General features: G+C 39.8%; 3 protein-coding genes across 5 annotated transcripts; 2 read left to right on the top strand and 1 right to left on the bottom strand.

Annotated features, from left to right (window-relative positions):
- Positions 1-1,232: 1,232 nt before the first annotated feature.
- Positions 1,233-2,311, bottom strand: LOC105398004. The gene is made up of 2 exons (XM_011570052.3): positions 2,151-2,311; positions 1,233-1,863 (listed from the first exon to the last, which is right to left on the bottom strand). The coding sequence occupies exons 1-2, from the start codon at positions 2,181-2,183 to the stop codon at positions 1,264-1,266; spliced, it is 633 nt and encodes a 210-aa protein (XP_011568354.2). The 5' UTR covers positions 2,184-2,311; the 3' UTR covers positions 1,233-1,263.
- Positions 2,312-4,384: 2,073 nt separating this feature from the next.
- Positions 4,385-5,797, top strand: LOC105398005. Its single transcript, XM_011570053.3, has 2 exons — positions 4,385-4,578; positions 5,194-5,797. The coding sequence occupies exons 1-2, from the start codon at positions 4,414-4,416 to the stop codon at positions 5,752-5,754; spliced, it is 726 nt and encodes a 241-aa protein (XP_011568355.3). The 5' UTR covers positions 4,385-4,413; the 3' UTR covers positions 5,755-5,797.
- A 1,421-nt stretch (positions 5,798-7,218) lies between these two features.
- On the top strand, positions 7,219-21,290 carry LOC105398006 (protein PTCD3 homolog, mitochondrial). Of its 3 annotated transcripts, XM_048625172.1 has the most exons (16): positions 7,241-7,361; positions 7,451-7,633; positions 7,923-8,151; positions 8,326-8,549; positions 8,854-8,950; positions 9,092-9,253; positions 9,549-9,723; positions 10,083-10,213; positions 10,764-10,882; positions 16,773-16,857; positions 17,223-17,314; positions 17,488-17,537; positions 18,274-18,385; positions 18,972-19,167; positions 20,099-20,280; positions 21,124-21,290. In XM_048625172.1, exons 1-16 carry the CDS (start codon positions 7,336-7,338, stop codon positions 21,209-21,211), a joined length of 2,151 nt encoding a protein of 716 aa, XP_048481129.1. In that variant the 5' UTR covers positions 7,241-7,335; the 3' UTR covers positions 21,212-21,290. The 3 variants fall into 3 exon arrangements, with proteins under 3 accessions (XP_048481128.1, XP_048481130.1, XP_048481129.1); XM_048625171.1 differs by lacking the exon at positions 17,488-17,537 and having other exon boundaries at positions 7,219-7,361; positions 17,223-17,364; XM_048625173.1 differs by lacking the exons at positions 17,223-17,314; positions 17,488-17,537 and adding an exon at positions 17,853-17,994 and having other exon boundaries at positions 7,240-7,361.

The following is a 21,290-nucleotide window of genomic DNA, read 5'->3' on the forward strand; positions in this document are numbered from 1 at the left end:
CACCGCGCCATAGTGCAATCTAAAAAAACATTCCGAAAAAGGTGTCAAGTACCTCTATAAGGACTCAAAAGTAAAAAGTATATTTAAAGCATTTCCTACTGTTTTATTCATAGTATAAGTGCTGCAAGAATAATTCTCTAAGAATAAAGTTTGCGGAGGTTTGCGGTAACCTTTCTCAACATTTTAATGCAGCTCACATCTTGCTACAATTTAGAATCTGCCAAGTACGGATTGTAAGGAAGCAAAGCATGCCATAGACTTTCTCGACGTAGCTTCCTAAGTTACTTTACTACCTATCTCTAGCTCTCTTAAATACTATGTATGATGTAGGTACAGCATATCATAATTAGACAAATCATCGAGAACAACATAACATTTTTACATACGTAGTTATGGTATGTTGTCTAAACATTCAAGTCCTCATAATCATAACGTAATTTAAAAGTAATTAATGAATGCAAGTTTCCGTTTAGGAACGCCATTAAATACTGAAGTGGGTAACATTTCTCTTTGCGCGAGGAAGTATCATGAAATATAATGAACATTAGTTACACGCTTCCTTAAGTTTTCACACTCGGTGAATGAATATTAAATTAAATATAACATGCATATGCATGTTGTAATGTTTGACTTTATATTATTATGTGAAGATTTAAATTTTATTGTTTCTTTGGGACATACGATCTAGTCTGCTGTCGGGTCATTAGAGCTTTAGAACTTTAGATCATCCAGAATCCAGATTAAAATTCCTTATGATCGTCCTCAGGCAATCGCAGTCAACTCTACGCTTGAACATAGACCTGCTGAATAACTCTAAAACTCAAACTGATAAAATCCACTGAACATTATGATTATTTTTACACTCGTAATTTAATTGAAAATCTAAATACTAACTGCCTTTACCAATAACACTAATTAATACGTTGATAGTGTACGTTGCAGACTTTATGGCATTAGGTACTACATATAAGTAGGTAGGTACTGTTATTATCTAGATAGATACACACTACAGGTATGCGAAGATTGTCCATCTAATCATCCTTTTGAAGTAACTATTATTGCACTGGGTTTATGAAAAGGAAAGTCACATTTTCTCACTGAAATTATAATATATATCTGTGATCAATTTTAAATTTTACATAAGTACATAAAGGTATATTGTATCACACATATTGGTAACTATTTCAGTAAGTTCTAATGCATTTCACTTGAATCTTGTTTGCCATTAGCATTACTTTACAAAATATTCACCAATCCAGAGCATCAGCCAGCACAATTATAATTGGAGGTGCAGAGCGAAGTGCCAGGGTTGAACACCGAAGTCGACGGGCAAGTGTACGAATAGTGGGTGAGGGTTCCGTTCAGCAGCGGCACACACAGGAAGTACGCCTGGCAGCTGGGGTCCGTAGTGTCGGCGAACCGGCCTGGAGCCGTGCATGAGAAAGCCGCCGTCGTCGGACAAACATACGTGCCTTCGCACAGCCCTGACGTAGGGTTGAAGAAAGATGCAGGAGGACAGGTCAGCGGGTTTTCTATAAACGTGCCGTTGACCTCAACGCACTCGATGTAGGTGGTGCAGTTGACGGCGTCAGGGTCGGGGATGTAGCCGTCTGCGGTACAGATGGAGGTTTCGTTGGCGGCCGGAGCGACACACTCGTAGTTGGACGAGTCGGTGCAGCGCGCCGTGTCGGGGTTGAAGACGGAGGTGGAGGGGCAGGTGTAGTTGTAGGAGAGGAAGCCGGCGGTGGACGCGTCGTACACACACAGGGTGTAGCGCTGGCAGGTGGTGTCGGCGGGGTCGGCGAAGCGGCCGGGGCCGTCGCATGTGACCGCCGCGTGGGCGCACCACGCCAGGCCAACGGTCTGAAATGAAGAAGGAATTATACAGGGTGCTACGTACTTGATCGAGTTGCTGTTAGCTTTCTTTCGGTCTGTCTGTGTCTGAATTTCCGCCTGCTTAAGAGTGTGTACGCAGTATTCACTAGCACTCGCTAAGGCAGTATTGAACTTCCTATTTAGGCTTGAGAGAAACATACCTATTAAGAGCGTTACCAATTTCGAATTAATTACAATTAAAACATTAATTACGAAAACAATCTTTTGTTTTTCTATGTGGAATATAAATAATTGTAAGATATAAAAGGACTCACGATCACAACTCCCAAAACTTCTTTCAGCTCCATTTCAATTGTCTTCCGATGGGAACTGGTCGTCTAATGGTCGTCCCCCACGTTATATACCTGGCGTGGACATCGTGAGATCACCACACCCAGTTCCGTATGATCACTGAATGGCCATCATAACAATAATACTTACGATAGGTGACGTTGTTTATTATACTGAAGCCATTCATGTGATTGTTAAGCTAATCCCATAAATAGATGCAGTTATTACAAAACAAATAGGAATTATTGATGCAAGTTCAGACTGCTGATACCTAAGATTTTCATAAAAACGCCTGAAAAAAATAATATAATTATAAACAAACAAAAAACCCGACTGCACGCTAAAAAGATGGAAACGAGCCCCAAATACCTACAATATGGATACATTTTAATGTAACGTCACATAGCTTATAACCATCGCGCAATCAATACGCTTCTAACGATACCTCATACATCAAAATCTATCAAGCCGTTTAGGCTACAGGAGGGAACAAAGAAACAGACAAACATACATACATACATACATACATACAATCGAAAAACATTACCCTCCACCTTCGGCAGTCGGGTAACTATTGTAATCAATACTTTAAATGTTCCTTTATTTACAAGAAAAATCGATGAATACGATACGCCAGTTCATGGACCCATTGGCCATCATCCGTAGCCAATGAAACAACTGCCACAGAATCGATAACGGTAGGGCTGAATGAGTCCTCAAGTTGAGACGAAGAGGCAACCGTACTGCGGCCGAGGGGGGAGCCCTCCACTGGATTGGGCCAATTAAGGAACATAAGTATTTCTCCAACAAGAAGACCGTGGCTCTTAGAACCATGATGACCATCGTCAACAGTCTATAATCAAATCATAAAGGGCCAAGGTGCAGCACTATACCTATTCTGGTGTCTGTTGATGCCTATGATAAATTTAAACATTTACCATAGGCATCATGAATGCCCTATCGAATTTAGGCGCGCTTAGTATCATAGTAATTACCTATGGTTGACTCGAAGAAATCGTGATATAAGTCAGTAGGTATGTAGTAGCTGCGTAGTTTCGTCAAATTAGGTACGTACACTTGTACTGCTTGAGCAGCATGTGAGCTTGAGATCGCTATTTTAAAAACTCCGCCTGTTTTAGGCGCAGGCCACCGTACGTCGAATTAAAATTATGGATTTTTTTAACCATACGTTCTGATTGAGTTGATTTTTAAATATCCGAAGCTGTCATAAAGGTAGTGATTGTACGTTTATACATTTATGGGATGCGCGGACGGTTATTGAAAAATTTGAAAATCGTTTGAGTACCAGATAGTTCTCATAATATATGGCGTAGGGTCATAGTTAGTGGCTGTATACTCATTGGCGTAGGGTGGGAAGCATAGATCTGTGGGAAGTTCCCACTGAAACGCCCTTCAGCTCGCTGAATAGATAACCTTAGACAAGATGTATGCCTGAGACATTGTATAGATAGACAGTATAGGAAGCTATGGAAGTGACTGGATGTGGAAGGCCACTGACTGAATGTTGTAGCGCTCTTTGAAGCTATTGTCCATTTTATTATAAGGTTTTGTTACTTATATATTGAGGATACATTTCATAATTATTTCCATGGTAGGTAATTGTATAGGTGACCTACAATGATACGAGTAAGATGTATATGTGCGCAGGAACGAAACGAATCACATGGAAAGCCAGGTCGTAAAGTAATCAAACAACAATACATTTTATCTTGCTTAAACATTCATTGTGTAGTGTTGTACTGAATTCGTCTTTCAGCTGCTCGTTTTCAGTTGAGTTCTGTTGACTAGACGGTGGATATGGTGATAATAATACAAATTATGACTAATGTAGCCTTAAAGTGGTCTCTAACAATCCATAAAATCTATTATGAGTTACTTAGATGAATTAATTGCTGTTCATATACGATTTTCATAATTAGAGTTCAATCCTAGGACCTGAACTTAGGGACTATAATAATAGCTAGGTTGACAGAAAACTCTACTAGGTAAGGTAGGTACCTTACCTAGGTATCTGTATCCTGCATAAAAAAATATCTACTGCAAAATTAGAGCTCCATCAATTCAGCTTCGTCGTCCATAAGAAATAGTGGTTGCAGGTTAAAATCGATATAGCACCAGGGGCAACCCTGGCCGTACCTTCTGACGTCATCCATTGGAATCTTGGTATCTCCCGCTGGAAAATAATCCCTCAGTTATCTCAGAACATGACCGACATGACACACTCATATGAACATGAATATATTCTTAATACGGCCATTAACTCGTAATCGTAATCTAAATAAGTCGGCAAATATTACTGTGACAATAAAGAAAAGTGTAATTAGTAAACCGAACTTAGCAAATCACAGCAGAGGAGCGATGCTGCGTTTGTGGACCTTTGTAGTTTTTGCTGTGAGTTTTTTTATTTATGTTTTATAGTTAAATTTTAGGGCACTTGTAATAGCTGTGCATTTGTGTATGTAGATGTAGAGTAGAGGTTTACATAAAGTGACTAATGTCGTGATTTTGGCCTAGCAGTTAGGTACGCCACCATTTATGGACTACTAGCTGTTGCCGCGCGCTTCGCTTCGCCTTAAAAAATTTCCCGTGGGAATTCCGGGATAAAAAGTAGCCTATATTCTTTCCCAGGGTCTAGACCGTATGTATACCAAATTTCATTCAAATCCGTTCAGTAGTTTTGGCGTGAAAGAGTAACAGACAGACAGACACAGTTACTTTCGCATTTATAATATTAGTTAGGATTAGTTAGGATAGGCAGCAAGTGACTGAGTCGTTCTTCATGTTTAATAGTTTGTGATGGTGACGAATAAGACTGTCATCATACATAATATAATAAGTAGGATGTTGTTAATTTACTTAATTATAATTATATATATGGTTTGTAGTCGTGAGCATCTATTTATGTAGGTATACATATGTCTATACTTAGACAGAAATCTATTCCTCTCCTAACTATCATCATCTCATTACATCCAGCACTAAAATGAGTTCAATTTCCAATTTCAGAGCTTATACAGCGTAAGCGTGGCCGGGCAATGCACATCATACGGGCGCTTCCCCAACGACGCCGTCCCTGACTGCCGGGGCTACGTCATGTGCATCGACCGCGGCGGGGGCAGCTTCACCCAGTACAACCTCACCTGCCCCTCTAGCTTCATCTTCAGCCCCGTCGAGCACGTCTGCACCAACGTCACCACATACGCATGCCTCAACAGACCGATACAATACCACTGCAACGCAACAGGAATGTTCCCCAATCCTTTAACAAAGGACTGTCTGAGCTACATCGCATGTTTGGAAAGCCTGAACAGCACGATCGTGCCTCGATTGTACTCGTGTCCTCCAGCTACGCTTTTCAATGCAGCTACTGGACTGTGTGTGAGTGAGACAGAGTTCCAATGTGTGGTTGAAGAGGAAACTGCGCCGGATGCGTTGGACATACTGCTGGAGACGACGAATAAACAAGGCGGTGCGAGTGTCAACAGTAAGAATAACAAAGGGATTTATATTGGTGCGGAATGCTTTATTGTTGTCGGTTTACTGGGTTTTGTAACTTTGTTTAGATGAGTAAGGAATTAAATATATGCCTACGATTAAATAAAGAAAAGTGTTTCGTTTTTCATTCACACGTATAGGAATGCTATTACTAACCTAAAACTCATAATGTAGAAATCAGAGTTAAATCCCTCTAGTTAGTATTTTTTATAGTTAATACGCTGCAGTAGCAGCTAGCAAACCGGTCATTGTATCATTGTATATTTGATCGACTCATACAAAAAGGACTATAGAAAAGACCAATCTCCGGAACCGGATTATACTACCAAATTCTAGAATATCAAAATTTCAGTACCCGTATCACGAAAATTCGAGCTAACGAATAGAATCGAATGCGAGTGCGACTATTGTCAACTTGACAGCACTTTCGAACACTTTTTACCTTTCGAATGAGTTTCGAAAAGAATGACCACAGAATACATAATATTATTCTGACAATGACCTATGGAATGATTGCTGTCAAACTTTCGCAAATCTGTACTCCGCCATTTTGTTGTTGACAGGTTGACAGCACTTTCGAATAGACTATCGAATAGAATGTGCTGCGTTTTTTCCGGATCGCTCTACTGAGCTTCATTCCCAGACTTTGAAATTGCATTGAGAATGTATTTAGTTTTTATGATATCAAATTGCACAGGAGATCGCTTATTTTCAAAAATGAAAATGATAAAAAATACATTCCTTCGAACCACGATAGGACAAAATCTACTATGAAAGGTTTCTCTCGTGAGTATTGAAAGTAGGTACCTGCTGGTACCTATTCTACTCCGGGAACTGGATTTCCAAAGCTCTAAAGTTTTCGTTCATTAACCCTAAAATTTAATTTCGTTTCCGATTATATTTTATTTATATGTTTGTTAAATTATAAAATCATCTACACTTGGCACTACAAATAAAAAAAAAACTTTTTTTTTAAAACCAATTAACTGAAAATTATTTGGGGCCAGGGGGCCACCACTTCTTTGTTGTCCCGGGGCCTCTCGACCTCCAAATCCGGCCCTGGAGAGGTCTATATCTCAGTAAGCTTGATGTTTCTGTAAGGCAGTTTCCCCCAGTAGGAAAACTGTTTGACGCCGACTAAGTTAAGTTAGCTACGTATCGGCTTAGTATGCTGAGTGTTTACAGTATGCTAGATTTGTGCTCACTCTACGCTATTTGCATCTTGCGTTTAATAGTCAGGTACTGTTCGCACTGCAGTTTGATATTAGTTTCCTCATGGTAAACTTACATAGGTTACCTCAGGCAGGTTCTAAAGTTCTAAAGGACACGCCTAAGATAGTCAATGCAATGCAGTCGTAATTTTTATCAAAGCAGAGTTATCGTGGCTCGACGATTCTTCCAGATCCAGTTGCGACTGTAAAATATCTTTTCTCAGAATAATAACAAGCACGCACATACACAGAATAGAATATCTTGAAAATCTTTTGGTGACAGCTGTCAATGTCATTACATACGCTAATGTCAAAGTCAAAACCAAAAATTAACTCAAAAAGAAGGAAAGTGAAATATTTTCACAAAATTCAAGAGTTTCCTTTTCCAGTTAATGTAAATGGAAAATAATTGTTAAAAGAGCACCAAAAAAGTACACACAAAATGTACTCGAATGTCTTATTACCGAGGTAAATTCACTCTACAAATATTTTAAGGTTATATTATGCTGTTACAGGTTATGTTTATAAATATTAACTCTTAAATTTTCTATCTCTAGGCAATGGTCTCGGTTCGCCTGCATTTGCCGCTACTCCACAGCAGTAGAAGGGCAGAAGTTACCTCAGAACAGTGCATCTAGCGATGGAATATCTCCCCCTCTGAGAATTCGTCGAGGGCCCACCGACATACTAGAAGCCCTGGCGGCAACCGTCGGCCCAGACCCGACTGCGGCACATTACAAGTAAGTGTAATATATAGGTCAGTTAGTACAAATGAATTTAAGCTGTTACTGTATCTAAAAACTGAAAGATTTTTGGTGTAAGAAAGATATTCAGTCCACACTGCTGCATTGATTACTGACTAAACCCTGGCCCTCTTTCCATGGCGGCTAACCCTAGATTACCTGTAGTGTTTGTCACCAACATTCTAAGAAGTAAAAGTTATGAATAATCAATATCCCAGTTATGAAATACAATGTAATTTTTTACCCCCTTTTAGGTATTCTAATCAACCTATTTGTCATTTTTCAGATACCATGATGACCCATACCTAATACCACTGTCAAACTTCCGTAAGAGAGCCTATGCACTGTCAGCCGAGGCTGGTCGCAGGGCAGCTGTCTGGATCCGGGACAACCATGCTGAGTTGTTCAACATGAGAGAGTGGGACCCCCCTGCCAAGATGAAGACTCCACACTACAATGCTGACCCTCGCATTGATGCTTATGCTCCTAAACCTATTTATACTAGTGAAAGTAAGGTAAGCTAACTATAGTACTAGTAAGGTAACTGTAAGCAGGATCAAGTGTTTTAACCTATGAATGTTTGTTACTATTTTGTATAAAAAGTTCTAATCAATTCTCATGAAATTTGGTAGTAATCTGATACTGTGGATCACCACATAGTCTACCACTTCACTGTCTATTCCTCACAGGTAACAGAAGAAGACCTCCAATACACCATCAACAACTCCCTGGTAGAGGACTCCCTGCAAGTGTTCCAGCTGCTCGGGGGGGTGGAGGGGGTCGAGGGGGACCTGCGGGTCAAGTTCCTCCAGCTGCTGTGCTTCTACAACGAGAAGGAAGCCGACTCCATGGAGTGGATGGAGGAGAGGTGGTTCGCGTCCAATATTAAGGAGCGGCAGGCTGCCACTTGGAGGTAGGTTACTATTACTATTATTATTAATAGTAGGAATAGTATTTTGATTTATGTAGTGATTTTAACACATATTTATCTCTGCTGTGCATAATTTATAGCATATACTCATATATTATTAGATCTCACACAGGAAATAAATCGTAATTTATTAATCTTTATCTACATAGGTAAAGATGCCGTGTAGCAGGATCGATCCCATATGCTTACTATCAGATGTGATTCAGTTTTTAAACAACAGAGAATGAATGTATTTATAGAATAGAATATGGTTCAAAGTTCAAACCTATGAATCTTCATATTTCAGAACTGGGGGGCTAGCTGAGAAAATCTTTGCATCAATTGAACCAAAAACATCAGAAGCATACTGTGCCATCATTCAAGGAATGGCTAAATACTATCAGGTAATATAGAGCTACTTTTATTAATTTATACTCACATCATATGAAAATAAATATAAAATATACCTATTCTTTGAATGTAACTTATTTGTGATACTTAATAATTTATCTATTTGTTCAAAATTCTCTGTTTTACAATTACAGGCAGAAAGAGCTCACATGCTGGCACAAGAAGCGATAGAGAAAGGTCTAGTCCTGTCAACTGATGTTTACAATTCTCTACTGAGCTGTGTCGGGTTCTTGAAAGAAGGGACAACTATGCGGACTGAAGCATTGAAGGCTACCCTTGCTGAGATGCACAAACATGTATGTTATGTGTTACTGATTTTATAGGTTTATGTAATTTAATGTATGAAAATAGAGTATGATCTGGTATGATCAGATTATTCCACTTATTTCAGCTGCCATTTTCCTACAACACTCGGATCACGTGTTTACACATTACGAGTATCTCTCACATTATGATAAATTTTCTGTATCAGTCGGGAAATATAATTATTATAATAACCCTCTACAATACATACATAAATTTTAACTTTAGGGAAAAAAAATATTTCGGTCTCTGTCTACCTATATCTATAACCTACGACCATCTCCGCAGGGTATATCCCCGAACCAAGGCACCCTGACCGCCTGTCTCCGCTCAGTATCTGCTTGGGGCGGCGGGCGCGCGCTGCAGCAGCTCGCCCTACAGTTGTTAGCGGAGTTCCGGCAGATCGGCATACAGCCCGGCCTGTCGGCTTATTATTATATGCTGTGCCTGTTTTGTAAAGAGCGTGAGTTTTTTATATTGCTTTAATTGAAGACTAAACGTAGTGTAGACGCCCCCTCCAGCTGCACGGTAAAGACTTGCGAATGGTGGCTAGTATTGAATGGATACGGAAAGATATACTAGATCGCATCCAGTGGGATCCTTAAGGGAGAACCCATGTCTTCCAGTGGACTGCAAAAAAATATAGTAATTTATTTAATCATGGTATTCGTGCTGGAAATCTGGTAGTAGTATCGGCGTGGGGCGGCGAATATCAGAAGTAATAAAATAAATAACTTTGTGAAAAGTAGACTTAAAATGTCACTCAATGAAGTTCCTTTCGTGCAATGGGGTGCCTATACCTAATCAACCGCATATTTTTAGGAGGCCCTAAGATCGACATACTATCCACCATACTGGCGGACCTGGAGAGCCGAGAGACCCTGACTGCGATTGAGCCCACTGACACCAACTTCTTCATCACCGCCATGGGAGTCTGCAGCGACCACTTACAGGTAATTCAAAAAAATACAGCGAATGGAAAGAGGGGGTTCGGAGCGTGTTATTGCCGAAATTAACCAATAGCAGCCAAGCAAAAATAGCGAAATAGCGCGCCAATGGCGTAGCTCGGTTTTAACAATCCCATCCTCTTACCGCGCTCATCCAAGGGGACCTAGAAAGGGTCCTCTTACCATGATTTCTACAATAATTATGAATAATTACCATGACTAAATATTATGCTTTATTTGCACTCATTTGTGTATATTTAGCGTAGGTCTATATGCATATGAATAGAAAATTACATTAGTTACAACAGTCACCTAGTGGTAATCAAATCAATCAAAGTTGTTTTCTAATTTACAATGTTGCATTATGTATAGTTTCCTAGCGATGACATGTTTATTATTTGTCTATGCGTTAATTTACCTAATGTAATACAAATAACTACATTTGCAAATACAATTAATTTTACGTAACGAAATGCCGTATGTTTACAAGATCTTTAATTATTATAAGGCGTTACAATGTACATATTTGCCTACACTACATCGATATTTTTTTCAGGATATAAACATGGCTGAAAGACTGCACACTCTGCTAATGAAGGGAGATAACTACAAATTGGTTGGCGACGCCTACAAAGAGAGCATTTACTACAGGCATTATGTCACCGTAGCCTGCAGGTAACACTAATTCAGTAAATAAAAAACGGGTACAATTTAAATCATCACCAAAAAAAAAAATTGTACGCTAGTACATTGCACCAAAAAAATAAATTAAAACCAAATTAATTAAACCAACTCCAAAATCGAAATCCCAAAAAAAAACGTTTACGTTCCAAAATAAATAAACACGCCTCAAAATAATTGCAAGTTTACAACAGAAAATCTTTTTCGTCGCCAAAACGGATAAATCATCACCAAATTATGCTATACTAAAATATAAACATTGACACCAAAACTAAGTGTTCAATTTTTTTTTATATCACCAAATTATCCTACCCAAAAACAATATCCTAACTAATATTATAAATGCGAAAGTAACTGTGTCTGTCTGTCTGTCTGTCTGTTACTCTTTCACGACAAAACTACTGAACGGATTTGAATTAATTTTTTGGTATACATATGGTATGGACCCTAGGAAAGAACATAGGCTACTTTTTATCCCGGAATTCCCACGGAAAAGTTTTTAAGGCGAATCGAAGCTCGCGGGTGCAGCTAGTATAGTATAAAGGTAATCGATTACCTGTTAATTTTAATATGTAGGTATTTGCGGCTCTACGAGTGGTGCGGCATGAATTTTGAATTCGCGCGATGCTTGTGGATGCAATGTATCAATGATGTCTAGTACATCAACCTCAATACATCGCGGCAAATTCTGGACAAGGTCAAATTTGAGCTGCGCCATGCCACAACGCCCGCATACTCATATACATACATTTACCTATCATCATCATGATCATTAGCCAATAATCATCCACTGCTGGACATAGGCCTCTCCCAAGGAGCGCCACTACACTCGGTCCTCGGCCTTCCTCATCCAACCACTACCGGCTGAAACCCGCCTAAGGTCGTCAGTCCAGCGGGCCACGCTGCGTTTGCCTGTTCGAGTTCTCCACTCGAGAACTCATCTACGCCAACGGTTATCGGTTCTTCGGCAGATATGACCAGCCCACTGCCACTTCAGCTTGCATATTTTGACAGCTATGTCGGTAACCTTAGTCCTCTGACAGATAACCTCATTTCTGATATGATCCATCAGAGAAACCCTAAGCACCAAGCACTTAACTATAATAAATTGTATTTCAATTCCTTATTTCTATAGAATTAATGGTACATGACAGAATTCAAACCCTCGGCCACACGGCCACACGAATGGGAGTCGAGATGGCGTAACGGATAGATTTTACTAGGCACATACTAATGATTTAATTAATTCATAAAGCAATTTAAGGCTGTCACTAAAGCTGGAAGAAAATCAGAATCTGTCAAATCTAGTGAGGGGGGGTTGAGGTATGCGGGGCGTTCTACGGACAATGACATGAAATTTTAACATAGTACTCGAAAACATAAAAGTGAAGACATGCCACTTTGTTAAAAATATACTAAGTAAGTAATATTGTTTTGTGATACGAAAATATTTATTTTTATTTAAAAGTATTTTTAATATTTAATAATTAATTATATATAAAGTCGTACCCGTGCCGATATTTATACAGGTTGTTGCAAAAAGTGTTTAATACTATGCCGAAACCTACGTGTGCAGCATGTTATTGATGTTATTTCTAAGCCAGGAAATGAAATCAGAATGTAAAAAAATCGCGAAAATATTATCAGAGTTTAATAGTTCAGGGTGTTGTATTAAACTCTGCCCCCGTGTGAGGTATAAGAATAGTAAATAAAAAAAGTATAGTTAGCCGAAAGGGCGTTACTCAGGCGTCACTCTGAAAAACTTTTATCCTACGTAATTTTTTATATTCGTGAAAAAAACGCTTCTTCATATAATTTTTTTTTGGTCACGTGACCTTTTAGTTAGACGACCTGTTTTTTTTTGGTGTTTCAAAAGCAGTAGTTTGCAGAACTCTGCATATACAGGGTGTCACAAAAGGTTACGTAGCTGGCAAAGGGATATGGGGAGGTCACCAGAAAAATAATAACATGTAAGTACCCCCGCAAGGGAGTACATTAGTACAAGGCGTGAGAGTGTGTTTTTTTTTTTAAGTACTTATGTGTATTTGGGATATGATAGAAATAATATTTTTGTTTCTTAAAAACCAAAAAAATTACACCTTGCTGCGCTCTTTTGCTCACTGTAAGTACACCTACAAATATTGCTGTATTAAAAAAAACGGTTTTGTAATAACGATTATAAAAAAAGGTTATTTTCATGTCAAGGAGTCATTTACCTAATTACGATTTCACTCAACAGCAGGTGAACTGAAAAAATAAGTTCTAGTTCTATCATCACTTTACATCGCAAACATTGTAACTCCAATTTTCTCGGCGAAAAGTACTCTTTGGTGTCAATAGAAACGTTTTTTGAATTCACATGTTTTCCTCTTTATTCGAAAAAAAAAACTGTATTCCGCATTTTACCATTTGTTTTCCTCTAAACCCCAAACCGTGATTTTTAAACAAGAAAACTTAGTAATTACCCTTTATTCTCATATACAACGTGCGATGTAGGCGAACGTGAACGAAAACTATGCAATAAGCCTTTGTTTTTATTACTACTTTAGTAAATTACAATAACATACTCAACAATGTTAATTTTTTTTTGCAATGTTAAGTATGTTGTTAAATTGAGATCTAATATTTTATTAACATGAAGTTACTTTCAACTTTTTTTTGCATCTATGCGTCGAATCACAGCATGACGGCTGCTGCAGCTTCCTGCTGTCCTGCCCTCCAACCAATCCCACCAGTACTGCAGGTTGCGTCGAATACGAGCCATTCTCTTCGACTTGACAAGACAGGTGCTCCCGGAAGGATCATAGATCGCACGGAACCCGTACCGTATAGAGGCAACGGACTCCTTCCCCCCAGATTCGGAAGTAGCCCATGCACTGCATGGCGAGCACAGCTGCAGCAATTTTTTCGTAATGAATCATTGGGATGTCATCCCCGAAGGAGGCTCTCAGCCTACCTCACGACCTGTGTGACATTAGAAAAATGCACTGTGCTAACGCCGTTTGCGAGCTTGATTTGCAGGACCGCGTTGTATGCAAAGTTCCACAGCAGAGGGGTCCAAGAGCTACCGCTGTGGAACTCCGCAACTGAACTTCTTCTGTGAAAACAAACCCTCTCTTTTCGCATCCTTAAGGTACTTGTTAGACACGTATGACCTCTGTCAATTTTCTGCAGATAAGAAGACAAGTGATGGTATACAAGAGCCGCCCTAAAGGTTCGCCCTCTAGGGGATAGAGTTGAACGCGGTTACTATTTTAAGCAAACAGCCAGCGCAACGACTCGCCCGTGGTTCTTATCCTGCTCCGACAGTGAACGAACGCAAAGTATTGTACCCACTATTCGAATCCGCATTTCGGATGCCAAACTGACTGTCCGAAAGGTCGAAACCGTACCACCACAGAGGTTTGACTCGTTCGAAGAGCTTATCAGGCTCTTACAGCAATCAGATGTGTCGGTACACTGAAAGATAATCTACAGGCCTGCTTTATTTATTTAGGAGCACTAATGGCCTCCTTTCAGTCATTGAGTCACTGGCACTCAGGCTGCGGTTGAACAGGAAGATAGACTGTCTAAACAAATCATTTTTAGGCTAGTTAAAAAAAACTTTAGGTGGGTAGTATGCCAACTAGAACTACAAATAAAACAGTATTTTTGTCTCCTCTAAAATTTGGTCACGAGGAGTTACGATGATTACGATCTAAGGTGACGCTGACGATATTTTATACAAGGTATTGAAAAAAGGGTATAAAGCTTAGCCAAAAGTGGATTTAGGTGCCATTCTGATCCACTTTTCTTCTACAATTTTGAAAATTGACGTAACAAAACCTTTTACATAGAAACTTATTCGATCACGTGACTTTTTACTATAGAGACCGAATTTATTTTTCGAGAATTTCCAAAACTTGGAGAACAACAGTTGTTCAGAATAACCCCTGAGTCAAACCCTTTCGGCACAGTATACCCTTTTTGCAACCTCCTGTATAGGTAATATCAGGTTTATAAAAGACCTGGGCCTGTAGAGTGAGACTCGGCATGGGGAGTCATAATTTATAGATCTTTTAGGTTGCAGTGGCGAATGGGCACTGGTAGCCCTGCCCTTTTCTATAACTATAACTATAGGTAATTTTATGGCAATTTAAAAATGGTATAACATTTATCTATTTGAAAAAATCATTAAAAATATACATTACCTATCACCCTAATTTAAAAAAAAAATCAGCCCTTACTTTAAACTTATAACACCCCTCTATTTCCTTCAGGGGTTAAAAAACCTGTGTATTTAATATTTTCTTATGAGTTTTTTTTAATACTAGGCTCTTACATAGTTGTACTTACTATTATGCGGTATTTTATTCCACTTGTAACGCATAAAATTCATAGCTACAGTAAACATTTCATTTTTTTCATGGCGAGATACAGTCGCACTTAACCGCTTTTTTGCAAAGCTTGTTAAATAGATTTAAAAAATTATGTAAATTTTAGATCTTCAATTTTTAAAAATACTTACTTATTTTTAACAACCTGTAGTGTACAGACTACCACATCTTAAAATATATATATTTTTAATTAACTACGGTTTTTGGTTTCAAATAAAACAAATTATGAACTTACTTTTCAACACCCTGTATATTGTGTAGCTTACCTACCATACACAACCGTTAAAATAAAATAAATTACCCCTCAGAATATAAACAGGCTCGCGCTTTGGCATACTGCATTGACCGTATAGTTCTTATTCGGAGAATCTAATAAGTGTCATTATGTGCAATGTTTACCTTTATCTATGCATCTGTAACTCTATAGTAAAAAATGTAAACAAATCGAAAAGGCGAAATGTTTTCTAAGAATTTTCGGCTTTTCTGCATCTAAAATGATTAGAAAATTAACTTTCCATAGCAAATGCATATGTATTATAATACTTGCAGTCATAATTTGTTGATTTAATCAGTTTTTGTGAAATATTTGATAAAAAATAAAATGGCGTGGGTATCGCTCCTAACAGGCCGCCACCAGGGCGACGACTGAAGAAATCTGAAATCTGTCACGGTGTCATCATTTTTAAACCGGAATTTATTAGTTTTTTGCAAAAAAAGTTGACTTCTGGTCCATTAAATCCAACTCTTTAAGGTAACTTTGTTAAGAATTTAATTACCTACACATACATATAAGATTCCATGAAAATGGGCCCTCTGATTTCGAGGGTTTTTTCATAATAAGTCAAAAAATGGCAAAAGACATGGTGTGTTTGCAATTTTTTTTAACATACTTATTATAATCCTGCACCAATTTATAAGCAACTAACATGTTCAGTATACCCTCTGCTACAATATATATTTTTATCAATGTGATAGAAGCCACCGTTTTTCCAATCTAATCAAGTATATCAAGCCGACTTTAGCATTTTAGCTTTAGGGATCCTCTTAACAAGTGACTTTGTTTTGGGGTAAGTTATTGATTATTTGGTATAAACTTATTTTTTTATATTTACTTTTACTTTTTTTGGTTAGAAAGGATTATTAAAATGATACTGATAAAAGAATTTATTGGTTACATCTATTTAGCGATGATATACTTTATTTGGTTTGAAATAAATTTTAATGGTGTCAATATACTTTTACAGTATGCAGTAAAAAATAATTTGGTTCATTTCAAAAATATTTTGGGAAGCATGATTTGGGGATGATTTATCCGTTTTGGCGGAGATTTCGAATTTATTGGCGGCATTATCATATAATTTCTGGTGGAGGTTTAAATACAAGCCATAAAAAACTCTCAATGTGTTTGGTTGAGGCTATGCACGGATTCCGCCCGAATAATTTGACAATACTCAACGCAGTAGTAAAGGTATAATATTTTAATAAAACAAAATATACTTTTGTTTCAGGCAAGCACCGTTTGAGAAGACAACTGAGTTATTGGACACCCTTGTACCTAATGTCTATGTACCTGAACCTACCGTATTTGAAGAGGTTCGTAACTCATATATACTTTAAATATTGGACTTTCACCCTTGATCATTTTATCTCAATGATTCAATGCTTATGTATTATTTACAATTCAGTGTTACTTGCAAAGAAAGGGGTTTCATGAAATCTTAAAAAAGAATCTATCACATAAAGGATGTTGTTAATCCAACGTGTTCGTAGTCATGCCACTCATTAATCCAATAATCCAATCAAACTTTTCTGTAGACTTCGGAAATTCATGCTTATGATAAAAAGTTATTACGATAAACGACATTCCTTACACCACCAAGGTTGTAAGTGAATCTTTTTGGCCGTACACCCCACACTAAAGCATGCTCCACTTTTATTAATCGTACACCCCCCCACAGATAATCAAGACGCTGGAGCTGGGCGGCGCGGGCGCGCGGCTGGCGGCGGCGTGGTCGCAGCTCGTCATCTTCGGACACGCCAAGAGAGTGCGGCTTGTTGAGAGGCTTTTACAGGCCATGTGCTCCTGCTACCAGTATCAAGGTAGGATTGGGGGTGTACACCATTATACTTTGTGAAATATAGCATGAACCCTATGACAGCTGTGAAATCCATAGATTTTATTATTAACCAGGCCTGTAGATCTGTCAACGCCAAGAGAGTGAGGCTTGTGGAGAGACTGCTGCAGGCCATGTGCTCCTGCTACCAGTATCAAGGTGTGTAATAAGTGGTTGAAATCATACAGGGTGTTGCAAATACTAATGCTTAATATATATTTTTTTCGCGAACTTCCCGAAGTCGTGAAACAAAAGTTGTTCAGAATGACCCCCTGAGTCACCCTCTATCGACTTAGTATACCACTTGGCAACACCCTGTGTAACCTATTTTGAACTTAGGTAAGGTGAAGAAAGTTAGATTCGCCGAGCGGCTGCTTCAAGCCTAGTGCTCCTGCTACCAGTACCAAGGTTTGTACCATTAGTGGCATTAATATGACCATACAGGGTGTTGCAACATACCTCACCCGCCCACAGATAATCAAGACGCTGGAGCTGGGCGGCGCGGGCGCGCGGCTGGCGGCGGCGTGGTCGCAGCTCGTCATATTCGGACACGCCAAGAGAGTCAGGCTTGTGGAGAGACTCTTACAGGCCATGTGCTCCTGCTACCAGTACCAAGGTATATTATACATGCATTCATTTCTATACATCCATGTTCCGTTCAGCAGACTTTGAGAAATGTCCATCTTACCTGGCGTGAACCTATTTTATTACTAATTAACTGCACTTACAAATCAGTGCCGCGCAGCGTCGCAAATCCTTTGTAAGTATTTTATATGAAATTAAATTGCTGCCCGCTACGCCCTAACATAGTGTGCGATAGTTCATGCAAATTGTATTGGAGCCGTTGTTAATGTGCGCAATAACCCGTATATAATTTGTATTGATGTTTTTGTAGATGATGAGGTGAAAGCCAAGACCCGTGCTGCAGCAGCAGACATTCTGAGCTTCGGACAACTCACCGACGAGGAAATTGCACAGAAGAGGGACCAGAGAACACCACAAGCCCAGTAAGCTATCTTCTGGTGTTTTCATGAATCCACCAAAACACTTTCAAATTTATTTCGTCTTGTGTCTAGCCTGAGGCTTCTTATTATCAGGAAAGAACGGCTCTTTGTAATGAATTTAGTCAACGGTTTGCCTAATTCATCTTAACTCGTAACCTTACTTCTTGTGTCTTACGAATTTGCCAATTTCGTAGAATAAACGTTCTATAATGACTAAGGACCTGTTTCACAATGCCGGCATAATGGCTACCTGTCGTTTGATAAAATACATGCTGTCACTGTCCAAAACATAATGTCTATGTGTCGAATAAATGTTTCTTTATCTTTATAATTAAAGTAACAAGATTGACAGCATGTCTTTTATCCCACAGGTAACCATTATCCAGAAGGGCTAGTACGGGGCGTTTTTAAGACATGACAAAAGTTCTCCGACGCGCTCGCTTTCGAGGCTGCGCGATGTGAGTGAGTGCGATGAAAAACTTTTGTCACATCTTAAATCCGCCCCGTGCTAGCCCTTCAGACATTGTGTAACAGTACCTAAATATTCAAAATACAACATCGCACTACAACCCCTCCCCCCCCCCCGCAGACTATCAGCGCAAGCGCTCACCAACATCATTCAACTTTGCTCTGACGTCACGGACAAGGCGGACCCTCACTGGGAGGCGGTGAGCGAGGCGGCGCAGCGCCTGCGCAAGGAGGCTGTGGGGGTGCCGAGTGACCCCGCGGCGCTGGCGGCGGTGGCGCAGGCCACGGCGGCTAAAGGGAAGCCGGGGATCGCTGCTGTGAGTACCTACAGAAGTCATCATCGTCGTTCAGCAATAAATCTTAGGGCTCTCGATTCGTGGAGTACTAGAAGGAAGCCTCATCTAGCTACATAGGTATGTTTCGATGTAACCGGAAGCATAGACTAATGGAAGTGAATCCCGGGATCGCTGCTGTGTAAGTATAATAGCAGCAATCATAGGGCTTTCATTTCGTGGGGTGCTCTAAAGAAGCCTCATCCAGCTACGTTTCGATGTAACCGGAAGTAAAGACTAATGGAAATGAAACTGGGGTTCGTTGCTGTAAGTATAGTAGCCACCATCTTTCAGCAATAAATGATAGGGCTTTCATTTCGTGGGGTGCTCTAAAGAAGCCTCATCCAGCTCTGACGTCACGGACAAGGCGGACCCTCACTGGGAGGCGGTGAGCGAGGCGGCGCAGCGCCTGCGCAAGGAGGCTGTGGGGGTGCCGACTGACCCCGCGGCGCTTGCGGCTGTTGCCCAGGCTACAGCTGCTAAAGGGAAGCCGGGGATCGCTGCCGTAAGTGTAGTAGTAGTAGTCGTCATCTTTCAGCAGTAAATCGTTTTGTATCGCTTTGTATAGTGTTCGAAAGAAGCCTCATCCTAGCTGGATGTATCCTGTTCCGATGTAACCGGAAGGCAAGCCGGAGGTCGCTCATGGGAGTATAGGAGTCATCTCTCGTCGCAGCATCTGATTATTGTAGCAGTACATGTGTGTTTATCGTTTATCGGCTACACTAAAGCCATGGTTATTTATTTTCTCCATGTAAAATATGATACCTATACCACGTCCACGCCGCCAGCGGATTGCCTTAAAATAATAACAATATCTTTCTCAACATAATTTTCACAAAAAATCCAACCATCAATATTTCTACACTCTGACCTATCTTCACCCCCCACCGCAATCTCACCCCTCACACCTCCGCAGGCGCTAGTGATGTACCTAGCCGAGAACGGGTTCGAAGAAGCCACGACCGCGAGCGCTTCCGTCCTCGGCACGTTACTGAATAGAACCGAGAGCGAAGTGCAACAGTTGCTGGCGACTCCGCGCGGTAGTTTGGAGGAGAGCTTGCACCCGTCGGCCGCTGTTCTGCTGGACGCTTACCATTTGTGAGTTGTGTTTTGTTTTTGTGATGATAGAATTAAGTTAAGTCTATTCCGAAGCAAGCATCAGAGGTGGCTAAATGTCACAGAACATAATTATATGAGCGTAACGTAAACGGATCGACTTACTTTTCTTCTATCAACTAGGCGTTCGCGAGCTCGCGATAGAAGAATAGAAAGGCGTTCTGTTTATGTTAATCTTATATGTGCTGTGACCTTAAACCAGTCTGAACAAACCCACCTAAAATACTTCACGCCAAATAAGAGGCTAAACTGTGGGAACTAAACCCGCTACGATAGATGGCCACATGTAGCAATTTCAAACATGTAAAATAAATAAACTTAAATACCGTTACAAACGCTTTACATAAAATTAAGGGCACTTGAGTAACTACAGTTAAATAAATCTCATACTGACCCTAACCATTTGGCCACGACCTTAGCGTCAACAGATGCCAAGCCACAACTGTGGTAACGTTAGCAACGTCGCAGAACATTGCCTAACATTAGGGGCGTCATACCTACTCCAGTCTAGTGGCCTACTCATTAAAGGGCCCTTCCCGGGTGACGTATCCTTTGTACGTTTAGATTATATTTGATGTAGTTACCCTGCGCAGTCAGCAATTCTTTACAGACTGTCTAATCCTTTCACCACGGTGACAAGCCTTACGTTGCAGAAAGGGAATTTATGCTAATGTCGACATTAAATCTATGTCTGTCTCTTTCTGTCCGTATACTGTCAAAGCGAGGCAGCAATACATTTAAGGCCAACATTAGCATAAAATTCCTTTCTGCAACTAAGCGTTAGTCCAGAAGTTTCTATCTTTAATAAGCCAATGTTTCTTCCAGAGCCACGACGGGCGTGGAACCATCGAGAAATGCTAGAGATTTCTCCAGCTCAGACAGCGACAGCGACTCTTCGTCCGATGATGAGTGAATAGTAACTAACAACCATAGTATTCAATAAGTAGATACATTTATATTGTAAGCCAATAAACGCATTTACATGCATCGTT

This window comes from Plutella xylostella, chromosome 13 (assembly GCF_932276165.1).
Source record: "Plutella xylostella chromosome 13, ilPluXylo3.1, whole genome shotgun sequence".
Taxonomy (NCBI): domain Eukaryota; kingdom Metazoa; phylum Arthropoda; class Insecta; order Lepidoptera; family Plutellidae; genus Plutella; species Plutella xylostella.